Source organism: Pongo abelii, chromosome 2 (genome assembly GCF_028885655.2).
Source record: "Pongo abelii isolate AG06213 chromosome 2, NHGRI_mPonAbe1-v2.0_pri, whole genome shotgun sequence".
Classification (NCBI taxonomy): domain Eukaryota; kingdom Metazoa; phylum Chordata; class Mammalia; order Primates; family Hominidae; genus Pongo; species Pongo abelii.
In genome coordinates, this window is record NC_085928.1 from 103,065,412 (window position 1) to 103,082,567 (window position 17,156).

Here is a 17,156-nt window from a genome sequence, read left to right on the forward strand (position 1 = left end):
ACTAGTTCTGAAATCAGAGCACTCTGGTTTCTTGAATCTCAGAGAATAGTTTTCTCATATGTAAAGTAGAAGGCTGAAAATACCTGCTGCTCAGGGGTGTTGTATGGATTAGATAAGAGAAGGTACACAAAGATCCTAGCACAGGGTTGACCAGTGGGAGCCTTGGCCAGGCAGGTGGCCGACACTCTCTTTTTCTTTAGTCCTTAGAGAAGGACCCCAAGAGCTGGGGCTGATGGAGCAGTTGTGAAGCTCAGCTTCCTCTGAGACATGTCTCACCAGTTCCCTCCTCTCCACTTCAAACCACCGAGAGATGCCAGGCAAGCTGTGGGTCAGGGTCAGTGTGGTACGTTCAATCCACAGGCTCTGTAGGGAGGGAACAGGCAAGTGTGGGAAGTTAGGCAAGTTTTGCCACACCCTGCCTACCTGAGGGATAAAACAGTGGTGAGTTCCCAAGAAAGTTGAGCTTGCCCCTGGACTTGCTGTGTGTACTGCCCGTTTTCCTAGATTTGTTCACCTTGAATTCATTCTCCTTGTCCTTGGGGCCTTTGTGAAAAGGCCTGTCGTACCGGAACTTCCTCACATTGTTGACGCGATAGAAGCTCTTGACTCGATCTGGTACCCTATCCATCTGCAGAACATCCACATAATCTGGAATGGGCGTCACTGCATAGATCTGCAAGTCTGGGCAGGAAGTGAAGGAGAAACACAGACTTGCCAGAGCTGGACCTGAGAGGCTGACCCCTGTTATCTCCTGAAAGGGGAGAAGTGCACCATAGCCCCTGCTCCTTGCTGACAGCCCAGTGGGGGAGGCAGTGGCATTTCTAGGGGCAGATCAGACCCAAGCACAGTTAGGTAAATCTCTATCTGCTCTCTCCCTCTCCCTGCTCTAGCAGTTGAGTTTCATGAGCACTCAGCCAAGGTGAGATGTCAACAGCCAAGTGTTCTCTGGTGCCCCTTTAAGAAACAAAGGGAAAGAGGGGAATGCAGGCATCCACCCCATGGGAGTGAGAGAAGGCTGCAAGGGTCTGGGCTTCCCCACTACAGGTAAAGCATATTTACTGAAGAACAACTTATAAATAAAATACTGTTTGAAATCTTTGTGGAAAAAAAGCAGATAAGAGTCCACTTGCCCTCCCTTCTCGGAAACAAGCTTGCCATAGTCATGGCAACTGTCATGTGGTCCCCAAGGAAGCTGTGTGTGAAAGGTGAGGGGAAGGGCAGTGTTTCCATTCAGACTTCCAAGTGCCACCAAACCAAAGGAACTCCCCATCTTCTCCTGCTCTGCACATCCTTGGGCCCTGCCCCAGTCCACCTGATGAAGAGAAGGGACAATAATAGTACACATGGGAGTGGAGCAGGGCACAGCACAGGTGGTATCCCTGTGACAAGAGCCCTGATAGGACCCCAAGTCACCCTGTACAGTGATTGCTCCTGGCTGCCTGGGCAGACTCCTCATAGGGCAGGGTGAGGATTAAGCTGTTGGAAGCAGCCAGCCTGAGGGATAAAGGCCCTCCTGAAGCCCCACTGATGACTAGAACACCCACTGCTAAGGGCGCGCCACTGCTTCCTCTTTGAGGCGTTAGTGCCTTGCTAAGTGTGTGCTAAGCAATGAGGACACACTCAGGTTTAGGACTATGGGATATCTAACCTGTATGGTTGGCAATGTGGTAAAGGGGCAGCTGACTGGGTGGACCTCACCTCCCAGGGCCCCTGCCCTCCTCCTCCCACCCAGCATCAAAAGATACACTGGGCATCGCACTGTAGGATGGCGTCATCAGGATGGTTGGGGTGCTGCATGGCGACAGCCTGCGGAAACTCGCTGAGCATCCTCTGCTGGAAGGCCTCCAGCCTCTCATAGTCATGGCCACGGCACACGTATTCTTTGTTCTGCCACAAACAGAAGAGCACACTCTACGTATGCTTTGCTTGTAGCCCCCCACCTCCACCCTAGAGTCAGTAGCTACATATAGCACAAACATATCTTAGGAGCCTTCTCTGTATCAGGCCCTGGGACAGGCACAGGGCACTGCACTCAAGGAGGCAGAAGAAAAACAAAGCGAGAATTACACTGTGGTGTGGCAGCCCCAAGGGAAGGGTACAGGCTGCAAGAAGCTTGGAAGGAGAAAAACCTTATGCAGGAAAGACAGCAAGGTGGGAGATGGGATTTTAGAAAAAGCTATGTTTAAAAAATGTTCTCAAAGGTCCACCTAGGTCAGGCTGGTATGGTATGGTATGGTATGAGTGGAGAAGGGCAAGCTATGTGGGTACCGTGACAACCAGGGCAACAACAATCAAGACAGGAAAAGGCGGAGCAGGAAAGAAGGTGTCTGTGTAGAGAACTGGTAGAAGCAGTTGGGCAGGGGGGCACTGCCAGCCCCTCTTGGCATGTCTTCAAAGGAAGAAAGAGAGAGGCATCACAGGGCCAGCCATATGCTTCCCAGGACAGGGTTAATCACTGGGCAGGCCTTGGAAGACCCTGACTCTGACTCCAATGTTACCAAGGAGTGATTGCTATGGGTGCCACCAAATAATTTTAAATGGGGGGGGGGGTGGTGATCAAGTGTGTGATTCTGAAGGATCACTTTTATTAGTTGGGAGAAACAGTCTAATGTTGCCCAGTGCCCAGTAGGTATTCAGTAACTGTTTATTGCATTAATAACCCTTTGGCAGCAAATTCCTTTGCAAACATGTCAGCAGAACAAATAAACATCATTCTAAGTACAGATTTCTTAAAACTTTATGTTATGTCAGATTTACTTTTGGTTATGTCTCAGTTTTTCTCTTTGTGGATGAGGCACCCCCAACTCTGCTTGCTCTGCCTATGTCATACCTGGTCATGAGTGGGTGGCTGGGGGAAGTTCCCCTGAAACCCACTGGTGATACAGTCTGCCCACCAAACTGCCTGGCCAGACCCATTTCAACAAAATGGTATCAGGCACTGCCAGCCCCTCTTGGCATGTCTTCAAAGGAAGAAAGAGAGAGAGCGGCGTCACAGGGCCAGCCATATGCTTCCTAGGACAGGGTTAATCACAGGGCAGGCCTTAGAAGACCCTGACCTTCTTGAAACAGGATTTCTGTCTCATTTTTACTTCCTCTCTCACTATGGGAGAACTTGGCTAAGGCTGGGCCATGTGTCTGTATTGTTTTTTCGTTTTTTTGAGATAGAGTCTCACTCTCTTGCCCAGGCTGCAGTGCAGTGGTGCAATCTGGGCTCACTGCAATCTATGCCTCCCGGGTTCAAGTGATTCTCCCACTTCAGCCTCTCAAGTAACTGGGATTACAGGTATCTGGCACCATGCCTGGCTAATTTTTGTATTTTTAGCAGAGATGGGGTTTCACCATGTTGGCCAGGCTGGTCTCGAGCTCCTGACCTCAGGTGATCCACCTGCCTCAGCCTTCCAAAGTGCTGGGATTACAGGCATGAGCCACGGCGCCCAGCCTGGGCCATGTGTCTGGATGAATCAGAATGGAAGGGATTCTGATTCTGATTAACGCTAGAAGGGAAGTGAAGGTCAGGAGGAGCAGGCTGGCCTCTCCAGTGGAACAGACCAGTAGTCAAAGGACAGAGATATTTCTACATCTTTTGCTTGATAAATAAAACTGACAAAGAAAGTACTTGTGAAGAACTAGCCTTTTCATATCATTTATATGTACAACCCTCACCAACGTTTGTTCATGGGTCAAATGATGAGAAATATAAATTCCCTCAAGAAGGGAGGGTTGGATGTTTTCCTGACTCTGCAGATTAATAGATAATCACATTTGTGAGGTGAGGCAGGCAGATGGCCCAGAGAAACCAAGCTGACAGAGCTAAAGTAATAGATGGCCTGTGCATTCAGGGATGGTAGGAGAGTAGCCTAGCCTTCTGGGGAAGGCCCAGCAGGAAGAACACACACAGTGTTGACTTTGAGGCTGACTGTTGGTTTCATATTCACTTGGGCAAGAGCCCCAGCATCCCCACAAAAGACAGAGCTGGCTGCCACTGCTTTGTACCTGGTTCTCACCATCTGCAAGGCAAAGAGCTACCTCCACTGGGACTTATTATTCTGCCACAGATGAACTGAGCAGCTGAAATAAGGGAAGGTAGCATGTGGGTTGGCTGAGGAAATTTGTATGCATGAATTATACATGCATTATACCTCTCCTTGAGATTGCATCTTGTGTGAAGATGGGAATGGATTGATGGGTGATATTTCCTAACACCCCTTGTTATTCTTCCTCCATTACCAGGGTCTTTGAAACCACATTTGAACATTTGGACTGTTACTTGTGAACATGATGTGGATGGCTTAGATGCAGGTTTTATGCCAGGTCCTACCTGTCAGAAAGCTCCAACAACCCTGAGACACTAATGTGTCCTGTGACATGAACATGAAAGGGTGGGAAACAGGTTGGACTACAATGGAGCATTCCTGCTTGGCAGAACAGAAACAGGGGATACCAGGGCCTGATTCTGTAATATCCAAAATAATGATGTTTTACAGTGAATTTTCATTTTTGATGTACAAATTGTGGATCTATACAGGAAGAAGAAAATGACAAGAAAGCATAATCTGAAAAGATAAAATGAGAAAAAGGCAAGTTACAAGACTAGAATCATTAGTTTGTCAAAGGACTTTCTGGAAATGCTTTTGGTTTCTAATTCTCGTACAATTGCTTCTACTTCTTTTGCTGACTTCCACCACTTCCATTGTTCTTATATGATCTATGCTGATGGGGCTAGCAAATATGCCACTTCTGAAATGCCTGGGCTGGATGGTCACTAGAGATGAAGGAGGCCCAGTCCTCTTAAGAAAGTCTCTCTACTCATTCCTGGCCGGGCGCATTGGCTCATGCCTGTAATCCCAGCACTTTGGGAGGCCGAGGCGGGCAGATCACATGAGGTCGGGAGTTCGAGACCAGCCTGACCAACATGGAGAAACCCCATCTCTACTAAAAATACAAAATTAGCCAGGCGTGGTGGTGCATGCCTGTAATCCCAGCTACTTGGGAAGGCTGAGGCAGGAGAATCGCTTGAACCTGGGAGGTGGAGGTTGCGGTGAGCCAAGATTGTGCCATTGTACTCCAGCCTGGGCAACAAGAGTGAAACTCTGTCTCAAAAAAAAAAAAAAAAAAAAGTCTCTCTAGTCATTCCCATTCTGCTACTAGAAACACTCCTGTGGAATAGAGTTAGAGCCTTCCTGGGGATCACAATTAGGCAGTGAGCTTGCTGTCCCTGTCATATTGCCAGTGCTCACACAGACTGTTTTCCCTTCTAGCCTAGAATGATTACTGCCCAAGAAAAGTGCAAGTTGACCTGCCTTACTTCTGCCATGTGGTTAGCCTGGACTCTGCCGCCAGCAGACTAGCTTTTTTTAAAGGAGCTATTAAGCCCGGTTGACTCTTGATGTGATAACAAGCTTGTTATTGTTCATTGGCTAACCCAATTTCTCCAAGAAGACAGGATCCCAAACATATCAAAGGGAATTTTCCCAGCTACTTGCTGAGACTTGCAGACAGTGAACTTTAGTTAAAGATATTGGAACTTGGGGTGATCAGAGATTAGGTCTCAACTGCTCCAGGGCCCACACATCAGGGCAGCTTCATTTAGATCATCTGAGAACACATCTCTATGAGATTCAGCCTATAGTGTATGTTGACTACTCCTGGAGCCTCTGAGTTGTGCTGAATAAATAAGAAAATCACAACTGGTGTCAGTAGATCTATGCTCAGTCATCCTTTCCACTCTTTTTATATTCTAGTTCAGCCTGCCAGGGAATGGTAGGGAGAAAAGGCTGTTGTCATCCTGGGTCAGAGAACTGGCTGCCCAGAAGAGGCTTTCTACAGCCAAACCCAGTGCTTGGCAGCTCCCTTAGGATCCTAGGAGCCACAGGCTGTGTTCTTCAGATTCTCTCATACCAACAGTTCTCCATCCTGGCTGCACAGGCTACAGTGCAGACAGAGGAAAAACCATCATCTTAGATGACAAACCCTAAGAGGCCAGTCTACTGTTAAGGTCAGGGCTTTACTGGTGCCCTATATGGCTGAGAAGAGTCACAGTGGAGGTTTCAGGCACTGGAGGCAGAAGTTGGAAGGCACCTATGGCACACTCTTAGACCCTGGTCACTTCCCGAAGAAACTCCATTGATTTGGTAAGAAAGCCACCCTCACACATTCCTGGTAGCTACAGAATAACAGAGCAGACTAAAACAGAGTCTGAAGTTGGCAGCCAGTCCAGTCAAATAAAACCAAATGCCTGCTGTTAACTGGTCTATCCTCTGGAAAGAAGTATTCAGTAGAAAAGGCAAAAAAAGGGTTTGCCTTCAGTAGAAAAGGCAAAAAGAAAAGAATACAGGTTTTAAGTGAATTATGTATAAAATATAAAAGTTCTTGTGACCATCTGAATGGACTCACCCGAAGAAAGAAAGGAAACTTCCTGCCATAGAAGCCGACCCGGAAGAACTCAGGCTCCAGGCGTTGCTGCTCCATAATGTTGTCATAGTAGCTGGCCTCCATTTTCTGTGAATGAGAAAGGTCTTCAGGTTGGCTTGACTGCTGTTGGTATCCAAAGCAAGTTCTCCCAGGCCCAACTGGACACTGTCTTCTGGAAAGGGATCATGGCAACTCAATCTAGATAAGAAGTAAGTGAGCCTCTAGACATGACCAGCCTCTCTCCAGGGAGTTTCATCATGGAAGAGAAAGCCCTCCATCATCACTGTCTGATGGTGGGATGGGGACAGGCCTGCCCACTGCAGCCATGTGCAGCTGCTGTGAATGTCCTTCCTAGGGAATGGACTCAGCCCTATAGAGATCTGGGCTTACTGTACTTGGGAGGCACACTTTTAACATGGACATTTTCTGCCTGGGGATTTCTGGTTTTGACCAATACTCACTACACCAGTTGACCTCTGACTAGGTTGCTTGTAGCTGGCTACCAGCAATTCTCACAACCATTTTGCATCAGTCCAACTCTTGTTCATCTATCATCTGACTAAAGATGCTAACAACTGTAGTGAGGAAGGCTCAGATGCCAACAGCACTGGTACTCATTCCAAGTTAAGATATTTTAAACTTGAAAAGCTAACTAATATCCATGATGTCTAGCATTCCAAGGTCTGTAACTTTTTTACTTGTGGCTGACCTGGCTTCACATTCAGAAAAAAACTCACTGCAACTTTGATTGGGAAGATAGCTCTAATGTATTCAATCAAGCCAGCCTGCCAGAACTGGTTAAGAAGCCACTGCTAGAGGAACATGCCCAAACACCAATCTGGATCATAGAACAGGAGAGTTAGCCACAAGGATGAGGGTGCAGAAAGGGTGAGTTGAGACTGCTAGCCTCTTTTTTGCTGATGAAATCAGCAGCCATTATGATTCAGAGCACAGTATCAGCAACCAAGAAAAATTTGGTGCAGACCTTCAAAGCCCATCAGGCATTTGATTTAATTTTTTAATATTCTGCATCAAAGAAGGCAGCAAATACAACATGCTTAAAAGTGACCATAAGCAAAGTGAGGAAAGCTCTTAAAAAGATTTTGGATGAAGCATCCATAAACAAAACCATTCCAGGAAAAGCTTCTCTGTGAAGTTGAGCTGCCACCTCCTTCTTGAAACCACCATCCTATCCTGCCTATGCCACTTCTCCCTTCTCTGAGCACCAGTGGCTCTTGGGGTCTAGATCATACAATTATTTGTCAGGTGTTATTTTTGGTTTCCTAGTCAGACTGCAAGTGTCCTGAGGGCTGGAGTCTTGGCTTTTGTTTCTCTTGTATTGTCCACAGCACTAAACCAAGGGCTGGGCCCATAGAGAACGCTCATTTAGAAACTGATGCCAGTCAGGGCTGGGGTGGGGGGAGGGGCACAGCTCACCCGAATCCAGCTGAGGCTCTGGTAATCATAGAGGCTCTCGTACTGACACGCCAGCTCCCTGCACAGTGGGATCCCAAACTCCCAGCTCTGTGTCAGAAATAGAAACAGGGCTTCAGCATCTCATCCTCAGAATAGCCTAAGCCCACATTAAACACATCAGAAGACACACAACAAAAGGTCTCCCGCCAGCTCCAACTCATCTGTCACAAAGAACATATACCTCAAAACCAATTTGGGGGGCATGACACAGCTGTGTGGCTTTCTAGCTCAAGCATAGTTTTTAGGTCTCTGCTCAAATGTCTCCACCTCCAAGAGGCCTTCCCTGACTGCTTTGTCAAGAATAGGCACTTCCTTGTCCATTTCTGTTCTGTTACTATGAAGTTATCTTAATTTAAAAAAATTACGTACTTTTTTTGTTGTATTAGTCTCAATCAGATGGTAAACAGAATGAAGGCAGGGACCCTGTTTATTTTGTTCTCAGAGACTAGAACAATGCCAGGGATGTATCAGGTACTCAATAAAGATTTATTTGATGAGATAATGAAACACTAATTTTTATTTTTATTTATTTTATTTATTTGTTTTTCTCTTTTTTTATTATTATTATACTTTAAGTTTTAGGGTACATGTGCACAATGTGCAAGTTAGTTACATATGTATACACGTGCCATGCTGGTGTGCTGCACCCATTAACTCGCCATTTAGCATTAGGTATATCTCCTAATGCTATCCCTCCCCCCTCCCCCCACCCCACAACAGTCCCCAGAGTGTGCTGTTCCCCGATTAAGATCGTTTAAGCTCAGAAACAAGTATGGAAACCAAGAAGAAAATGCCCACTCAAGGACTTGGCAGTAGGTCTGACAATTTCCTTTATGGAACTATTTGACCTTAAATTAGGCTTCAGATGATCCTTGCCTAGTTAGATTCCAGGCTTTCTGTGGTATGGCTCCTGTTACAGCAACATGCCCATGCAACAGCCTGAGAGAAGGCTGCAGTGGCCTTCATTAAGAGGCGATATTATCCATTTCCTCCTTAAAAAAAAAATATATATATATACCTCTTTTGGAAGTCAAATTGTCCCTGTTTTCAGATGACATGATTGTATACTTAGAAAACCCCACTGTCTCAGCCCAAAATCTCCTTAAGCTGATAAGCAACTTCAGCAAAGTCTCAGGATACAAAATCAATGTGCAAAAATCACAAGCATTCCTATACACCAATAACAGACAAACAGAGAGCCAAATCGTGAGTGAACTCCCATTCACAATTGCTTCAAAGAGAATAAAATACCTAGGAATCCAGCTTACAAGGGATGTGAAGGACCTCTTCAAGAAGAACTACAAACCACTGCTCAACGAAATAAAAGAGGACACAAACAAATGGAAGAACATTCCATGCTCATGGATAGGAAGAATCATATCGTGAAAATGGCCATACTGCCCAAGGTAATTTATAGATTCAATGCCATCCCCATCAAGCTACCAATAACTTTCTTCACAGAATTGGAAAAACTACTTTAAAGTTCATATGGAACCAAAAAGAGCCCACATTGCCAAGACAATCCTAAGCAAAAAGAACAAAGCTGGAGGCATCACACTACCTGACTTCAAACTATACTACAAGGCTACAGTGACCAAAACAGCATGGTACAGGTACCAAAACAGAGATATGGACCAATGGAACAGAACAGGGTCCTCAGAAATAATACCACACATCTACAACCATCTGATCTTTGACAAACCTGACAAAAACAAGCAATGGGGAAAGGATTCCCTATTTAATAAATGGTGCTGGGAAAACTGGCTAGCCATATGTAGAAAGCTGAAACTGGACCCTTCCTTATACCTTGTACAAAATTTAGTTGAAGATGGATTAAAGACTTAAATGTTAGACCTAAAACCATAAAAACCCTAGAAGAAAACCTAGGCAATACCATTCAGGACATAGGCATGGGCAAGGACTTCATGACTAAAACACCAAAAGCAATGGCAACAAAAGCCAAAATTGACAAATGGGATCTAATTAAACTAAAGAGCTTCTGCACAGCAAAAGAAACTACCATCAGAGTGAACAGGCAACCTACAGAATGGGAGAATATTTTTACAATCTACCCATCTGACAAATGGCTAATATCCAGAATCTACAAAGAACTTAAACAAATTTACAAGAAAAAAATCAAACAATCCCATCAAAAAGTGGGTGAAAGATATGAACAGACACTTCTCAAAAGAATACATTTATGCAGCCAACAGACACATGAAAAAATGCTCATCATCACTGGCCATCAGAGAAATGCAAATCAAAACCACAATGAGATACCATCTCACGCCAGTTAGAATGGCGATCATTAAAAAGTCAGGAAACAACAGGTGCTAGAGAGGATTTGGAGAAATAGGAACACTTTTACACTGTTGGTGGGACTGTAAACTAGTTCAACCATTGTGGAAGACAGTGTGGCGATTCCTCAAGGATCTAGAACTAGAAATACCATTTGACCCAGCCATCCCATTACTGGACACATACCCAAAGGATTATAAATCATGCTACTATAAAGACACATGCACACATATGTTTACTGCGGTACTATTCACAACAGCAAAGACTTGGAACCAACCCAAATGTCCATCAATGACAGACTGGATTAAGAAAATATGGCACATATACACCATGGAATACTATGCTGCCATAAAAAAGGATGAGTTCACGTCCTTTGTAGGGATATGGATGAAGCTGGAATCCATTATTCTGAGCAAACAATCGCAAGGACAGAAAACCAAACACCACATGTTCTCACTCACAGGTGAGAATTGAGCAATGAGAACACTTGGACACAGGGTGGGGAACATCACACACTGGGGCCTGTTGTGAGGTAGGGGTAGCGGGGAGGGATAGCATTAGGAGATATACCTAATGTAAATGACGAGTTAACGGGTGCAGCACACCAACATGGCACAGTATACATATGTAACAAACCTGCACATTGTGCACATGTACCCTAGAACTTAAAGTATAATTAAAAAAATATATACCTCTTTTGGTTAGATTGAGGGTCATTAGTTTACTTGATAATTTACCCAGGCTCCCCAACTTCTCAATACTAATAAAAATGTTTTATTATAGGAAATTTAAGCATATAGAAAAGTAGAGCGACTAGAAGAATAAACCCCTATCCATCATCCAGCTTCAACAATGACCAACTCACAGCCAATCTTGTATTATTCATACCCTATTCACTTATTCTTCTCCATAGTATTTGAAACAAATCTCAGATATAATTTCACCGGTAAATAATTCAGCATAAATCATTAAACATAAGGACTATATTTGTAAGAATACTCTTTGAAATAGCATCAGGGAGAAGGAAAACATTGTTTCATTTGGAGTTGTGTTTCTCAAAAGAGTACATTTTTCTATCCTTCAAAGAAATTAACACCATATGGATTGAAACCGCAGGACCAATTAAAAAGATTAAAACAAACCAAAGAGGTTTCTGTTGTTGTTGTTGTTGTTGTGTGTGTGTGTGTGTGTGTTTTTTGTTGTTTGTTTTAGAAACAAGGTCTTGCTCTGTCACCCAGGCTAGAATGCACTGGCATGATCACAGGATCACAGTTCACTGCAACCTTGAATGCTTGGGCTCAAGAGATTCTCTTGCCTCAACCTCCTGAGTAGCTAGGACTACAGGTGGGGCTAGGTGTGTGCCACCATGCCTGGCTAGTTTTTAAAATATTTTATAGAGATGGGGTCTCGCTATGTTACCTCGGCTGGTCTCAAACTCATAGTCTCAAGCCATCCTACCACCTTGGCCTCTCAAAAGTGTTGACATTACAGGCATGAGCCACCATGCCCAGCCAAACAGAATTTTAAATAGACCCTGACTCCTTGCTTTAATATAATGCCTGTGCCTCAGTGAGCTAGAAAGCCTCTTGTACCCCCATTATCACAGCTTTCAAGGGGGCGTATATCAGTCCTCTCCAAGTGCCGCTTGGGCAGATTTCAGCAATGGACCCACAACAGGGTCTGCCTGGCTGGCAGCTTCATGGGGGCTAGCTAAGTTTACAGCTGAGTTGTATACAGACTTCTGGCCAGCCTGCCAAGAGCCAATCCATGGGAGACTGCTCATTTAGATGAATGGCTGTATGTGGGGCTAAAGATGCCCTGTCTGCTAACAGTAGCTTCCAGTAAAAAACAGGTCTTCTCCTTTGGGATCAATGCTCATCTATCTTGCCGGCATCTCTGCCCTAGCTTGTAACCCTGATGCTGCAAGGCACCCCTCTCCACCACAATTATCTTTAGAATGAGCCAGGACCAAAAATTTTAAGACACTCTGCAAACCTTGAGGGGTATGCTGGAACACTGGTGGGCTTGGGGGCTTTGAGAGCTGCCTCTGCACAGAGTTAGTAAATATACTACAGGCGCAATGCATCCCCATCCACATCTTTTGCCTTGGTTTCCCTCCTTCAGGCAGGAGGCAAAGCTAACTCTAAAACTCCCTACCAGTGTCTGAAATCCAGTCACTTCTACCAGCTCCTGCAGATTTGTGCTTTTGTTTTGTTTTGTTTCAGAGAGAGCTGCTCTGTCACTTAGGATGGAGTGCAGTGGTGCAATCTCAGCTCACTGTAACCTCCGCCTCCCATTTTCAAGTGATTCTCATGACTCAGCCACCCAAATAGCTGGGACTACAGGCGTGCGCCACCACACCCGGCTAATTTTTGTATTTTCAGTAGAGACGAGGTTTCACCATGTTGGCCAGGTTGGTCTTGAACTCCTGACCTCAAGTGATCCGCCCACCTTGGCCTCCCAAAGTGTTGGGATTGCAGGCGTGAGCCACCTTGCCTGGCCTAATATGTGCTTTTATATATCCTTGTTGCTCCCTCGCAGGGACAGCTCAAAAAGTTGTACTGACTTAGGGCTCATTCTAATCAAATGGCAAAGGAAGGGAAAAGCATGGGCCACCAGTCTGGCAGTCTGTTTGCACATTACATATTAGAAGTAACAGTCATTCCTTCAAATGAGTGTGGACCATGGTAAACCCTCAAGCAGGAGAGCCCAAGCCTTCTCCCAGAGAAGTGGCTGGTCTAGCCCTGATGGTTTGCTAGCCTCTGTCCAGCTTCTCCTCCTGCCTGCTTCCTCCACCTAGAGATGCAGGACCAGCTCTGATCTTCACATCACCCCTTCCTTCTCTCAACTCTCACCCTGCCACATCCTGTCTCTTTGGAGTTTCCCTCTCTCCTTGTCTGGCCTGGGAGAGCTGACTCTCTGTGGACCAGAGCCCAGTCCAACTTGTAGCAGGTTTGTAAGTCAACCACCTCACTACAGGAGAGAATGGCTCAGGACTAGGCTATGGCCATGTTATTAGCCATGGCTAATCCTCCTGGGTACCCAGGACATAAACATGGGACCAAGGGAGATTGTGTTGTCTAAGGCAGATACCAGAGAGCATGTGCCAACTTTGAGGGGTATACTGGAACAATGGTGGGTCTGGGGGCTTTGAGAGCTGCCTCTGCACAGAGGTAGCAAATGTACTACAGGTGCAATGCATCCCCATCTACATCTTTTCCTTTGGTTTCCTTCCTTCAGGCAGAAAGCAAAGCTACTCCAAAATGCCTTACCAGTCTCTGAAATCCAATCACTTCTCTTCTACTACTTTTCGTCCTTGTTCATTCTAAAGATAACTGGAGTAGAGGCCTTGGAGTGAGTGCCTTGGAGCAGCATGGTTACAAACTAGGGAAGAGATGCCAGCAAGACAGATGAGCCTTGATCCCACTGGAGGACATTTGTTTCACTGGAAGCTACTGTCAGCAGGCAGGGCATCTTTAGCCCTACATGGGGCCATCATCACCTAAATGAGCAGTCCCTATGGGGCAGCTCTTGGGGGTAGTGTCTGGAAGAAAAGCCAGGAGGGGCTTGCCTTGTGAGGTAGGGTGTGCTGGCAGTGTTGAGAGCTAGAAACTCACTACCTGCTCCTCCTTTCTTTCTTTGCCCTTCTCTTGTTGCCAAGGTGGCTTTTCTCCTGGTGCCAAGCATCCCTGCCCCACAGGAGCATTTTTTTCCCATAGCATCTGGGTTTTGCTTTTCTAGAACCACGGTTTTCTTCTTGAAAACTCAGAATATTTTCAAGAAGAACTGGTTAATCTCACCTAATAGTTTCATCAGGAGCTGAGGCACAGGAACAGACAAGGTAGGCCTCCTGTGTGCGCCTAAGACAGTGGGTCCGATAACTGTCCCTTTGAGGATGAGCTCATGAGAGGGCTCACTGAGTGGTCTCTACTCAGCATAGACTCTGCTCCTCCAGCAATTCAGGGCAAAGACAGGATTGCAGGAGAAGTGAGGAGATTCCTGAGAAGGTGGCCTATGGAGCCTCCTAGTCCTTCTCTCCTTCTTGTCCATCTACAGTACTCAGGCACACTTTGTGTTTTACTCCCTAGTCCATGTTAAAGTTTAATCCTGCTTTTCTATGCATTACTATAATGTGGGATGAAGAGGGGACCATCAATGCTCATGCATCCCACGGGTAGACTCAGTCAGATTAGGATAACTCTCCACTCTGTACTCTGTGCCCATGGAAAGAAATGAGAATGAATGCACTAGAAGCACACATGCGTACTCACACCATGCTTATGTCATGCCCTGTGAGCTAGGAGGGCTTGTTGGGCATGTGGGTGAGGGGCAGCTCCAGGTTAGCCAGGTGCCAGGAAAATAGGCCTAAAACTGCACGTGAGGGGCTCTGTGTCAGGCCCTGGATCAGCAAGGACCAGAGGCTTTGGGTCAGCGTTGTGTGTGGATCAGTCGCATGGGCTGGCTGAGAGCTGAGCATGGGCATCCTTTCTGGGCTAGGTTACATAAGAGTTTCTGTGCTTTTGGAAAGGTTCTTGCTTACCAGTGCATTCTCTGTATGGGGAAATGTTTTCTGAGTGAATATTTTTGACAAACACAGAAGTCCCCCATGTTATGTAAAACTGAAGAATGTTTTCTGATTTATAGGCAAAAGCCATTAATGTTTAAATCTTTCTTTTTGATGAAAAAACTCATCTCAAAAACCAATTTCCATTTGAGTCAGGGGCTCAGCTACTGTAGTTCCATGAATGACCCTATTTCAGCTTTAAAATGTGCTCAAAGCTTAGTAAAGAGAAAATGGCTTTAACAAGTTTTTCCAGCACAAGGGCCACATCTAACAGTAGGTAGTCAGAGGGCCCCACGTAGAGCTCTCCCAGAGATGGGAGGAGAATGGCTGGGAAGTCCCAAGGAAGCCTAAACCAGTGTTGACAATGCTGCCAATCCCATAGAAAGTAGTTTGATGGAAAATAACCCCAACATGAGAGGAGCCCAGGCTGTGCTGTAGGGAAGGGAAATCTAAGAAAAGAACACATACCAGTAAGAGGCAGTTTAGGCCTCCTTTGGCTGTGGTTAAAATCCATTCATTTCTACCACTCATATTTTATATGGCAGCAGATTAGAAAGCCATATCAGTTCTTTAAGTAAATCCAATAAAAACAAACAGGGTTCCAGAAGCCCCTGCTGTAGAAGCATTCGTATTTATAGATATGCAAAGCTGGTATGTGGGGTAGTCTCTAACACCTACAATCTGGATATGGCTTTCAAGCCACAGAATTAGGCTGTTGTCTTTTTCTCCCTCAGAGAAAATCATGCTGCCTCCACATCTTAGGCACATAGATAGGCACCCACCCACTCACCACCCCACACACTACCCCCTGCAGCTGCTGTTAACCCTATGGTGTCAAGATGCCATGCATCACAGCAGAAGCTGAAGGGCTAAAGAGCTTGCCTAATGATGCGTACCTTGCCTTTGTTGAAGTAGTGAATGATCTTCCGGCACAGTCCCTCCTTCCGCTGCCACTCTGTCTGCGATGGGTAGTGGAGGAATTCCCGTAGTGGCCGGTCCTCCCACTGCAGCAGCTCACAGTAAAGGAGCAGGGTAAATGCGGCCTCTGTGGGGACAGTCAGCACGGAGGTCCAGGGGCTTCCCTTGCTCAGGGGCCCAGGAGCAGCCTGGTGTCAGAGGACTATGCTGGGCAGAATGCCAGTGCAAGTCATGTGCAGCCCAGGTCAGGGACACTGGATACCAAAGATGAAACAGTAGGGCTGCTCAGCAAGCCAATAACCCTCGTCCGCAGCATGAAGGAGCCAAATATTCTGGTAGACACCTTCCTTCCATGGCCTGGTCACCTGTTCCGGCCTCCAGATTAATAAAGAATGGTTCAGCTACCCAAAAATCTGTGCACAGGTTGCCTTGCTTTGGGAGACGTTGACACATCAGAGAGAGCTCTTGGGTTCCTTTTTGCTCAACTGACTACAGCTTCCTTTCCAACCTTCTCAGAACTGGCTCTTAGGGCTCCATTACAAAAGGAACCTAAATTGATACTAGACCCAGAGTGAAGGGCTGGCAACATCTTACTCTATGTGTGGAACAATTAGAGAAGGTTATGTAAAACAACAGCAGTGAAATACCATGGCTCCCTACATTCCAAGGGATGAGTCATACTGAATCACAGCCATGGCTCAGGGGCCTCATTACACAATTTTCTCTCTTCTGTTCTAGTTGTTCATTTTTAGTGGGCATCTCCTACTGGCAAGTTAATTAGTTCTAGCTTCTGTGCTTCTGCCTGGCTTTCAAGGCCCTACTCAAATCTACTCCCCATGACTATGAAGAATCTCATTTCTAACCATTTATTGACCCACTTCCAGTTTTAGCTAGGCCCACTTGCCTGTGTCCACTCTTTAGGCTCCTCCTCATCCTTGCCTCTTTGCCTGTGCCCTTGCCACTGGAACTTCCTGCCAAGGAATGTACACGCCTCTTCATGGGATCAGGAAGCCTTTTCTCTCTAGGGACAAGCCCTGTGGAACTCAGGGCCTCCCTCTGGAGCTTAGGAAACCATGGAACGTCTTTTTCTTCCTTGCCTATATTCTTTTCAGATGTCATTCCCTGAGCCATCAGAGACAAGGCTTAGCACTCTTTCTCTGTTAAAATCCCTGACCCAGCCTCTCAGTCATGGCCAAGTTCCCTAGGAGTTTAGCAAATGCTTCTACTGATACGTAACATTTATCAAAGTCTTTCTCTTCACTGCCCTCTCAGAGGGTTGTTGGGATCCTGGGTGCAAGTGGATGCAGAGAATGGTAGACTCAGCCCAGTCATTTTATTTTATTAGTCAGCTGAATTTAAGATTCAAAGCCCAGTCATTTTAGATTTAATTCTTGCCAAGCTGTGCTATCAGATAAGATACCATCTATGCCAAACACTCTCTAACGGCTAGAGATAAAGAAGGAGGATTCTCTGTTTCTACAAATCTACC

The 17,156-nt window shown here is 45.8% G+C and overlaps 1 protein-coding gene across 11 annotated transcripts in view; it reads right to left on the bottom strand.

Annotated features, from left to right (window-relative positions):
- The window catches only part of DOCK3 (dedicator of cytokinesis 3), a 735,525-nt gene that overhangs the window by 26,099 nt on the left and 692,270 nt on the right, over positions 1–17,156 (bottom strand). For all 11 annotated transcript variants that reach the window (XR_008523281.1, XR_008523280.2, XM_024244830.2 and 8 more), the window contains 6 exons: positions 15,646–15,794; positions 7,849–7,935; positions 6,394–6,498; positions 1,746–1,887; positions 515–681; positions 277–363 (listed from right to left, as the gene is read on the bottom strand). Coding sequence is in view for 9 of the 11 variants with exons in the window: in XM_024244830.2 (XP_024100598.1) it covers positions 277–363; positions 515–681; positions 1,746–1,887; positions 6,394–6,498; positions 7,849–7,935; positions 15,646–15,794 (737 nt within the window). In the remaining 2 variants the exon portion in view is untranslated. The remainder of the gene's footprint in view (positions 1–276; positions 364–514; positions 682–1,745; positions 1,888–6,393; positions 6,499–7,848; positions 7,936–15,645; positions 15,795–17,156) is intronic.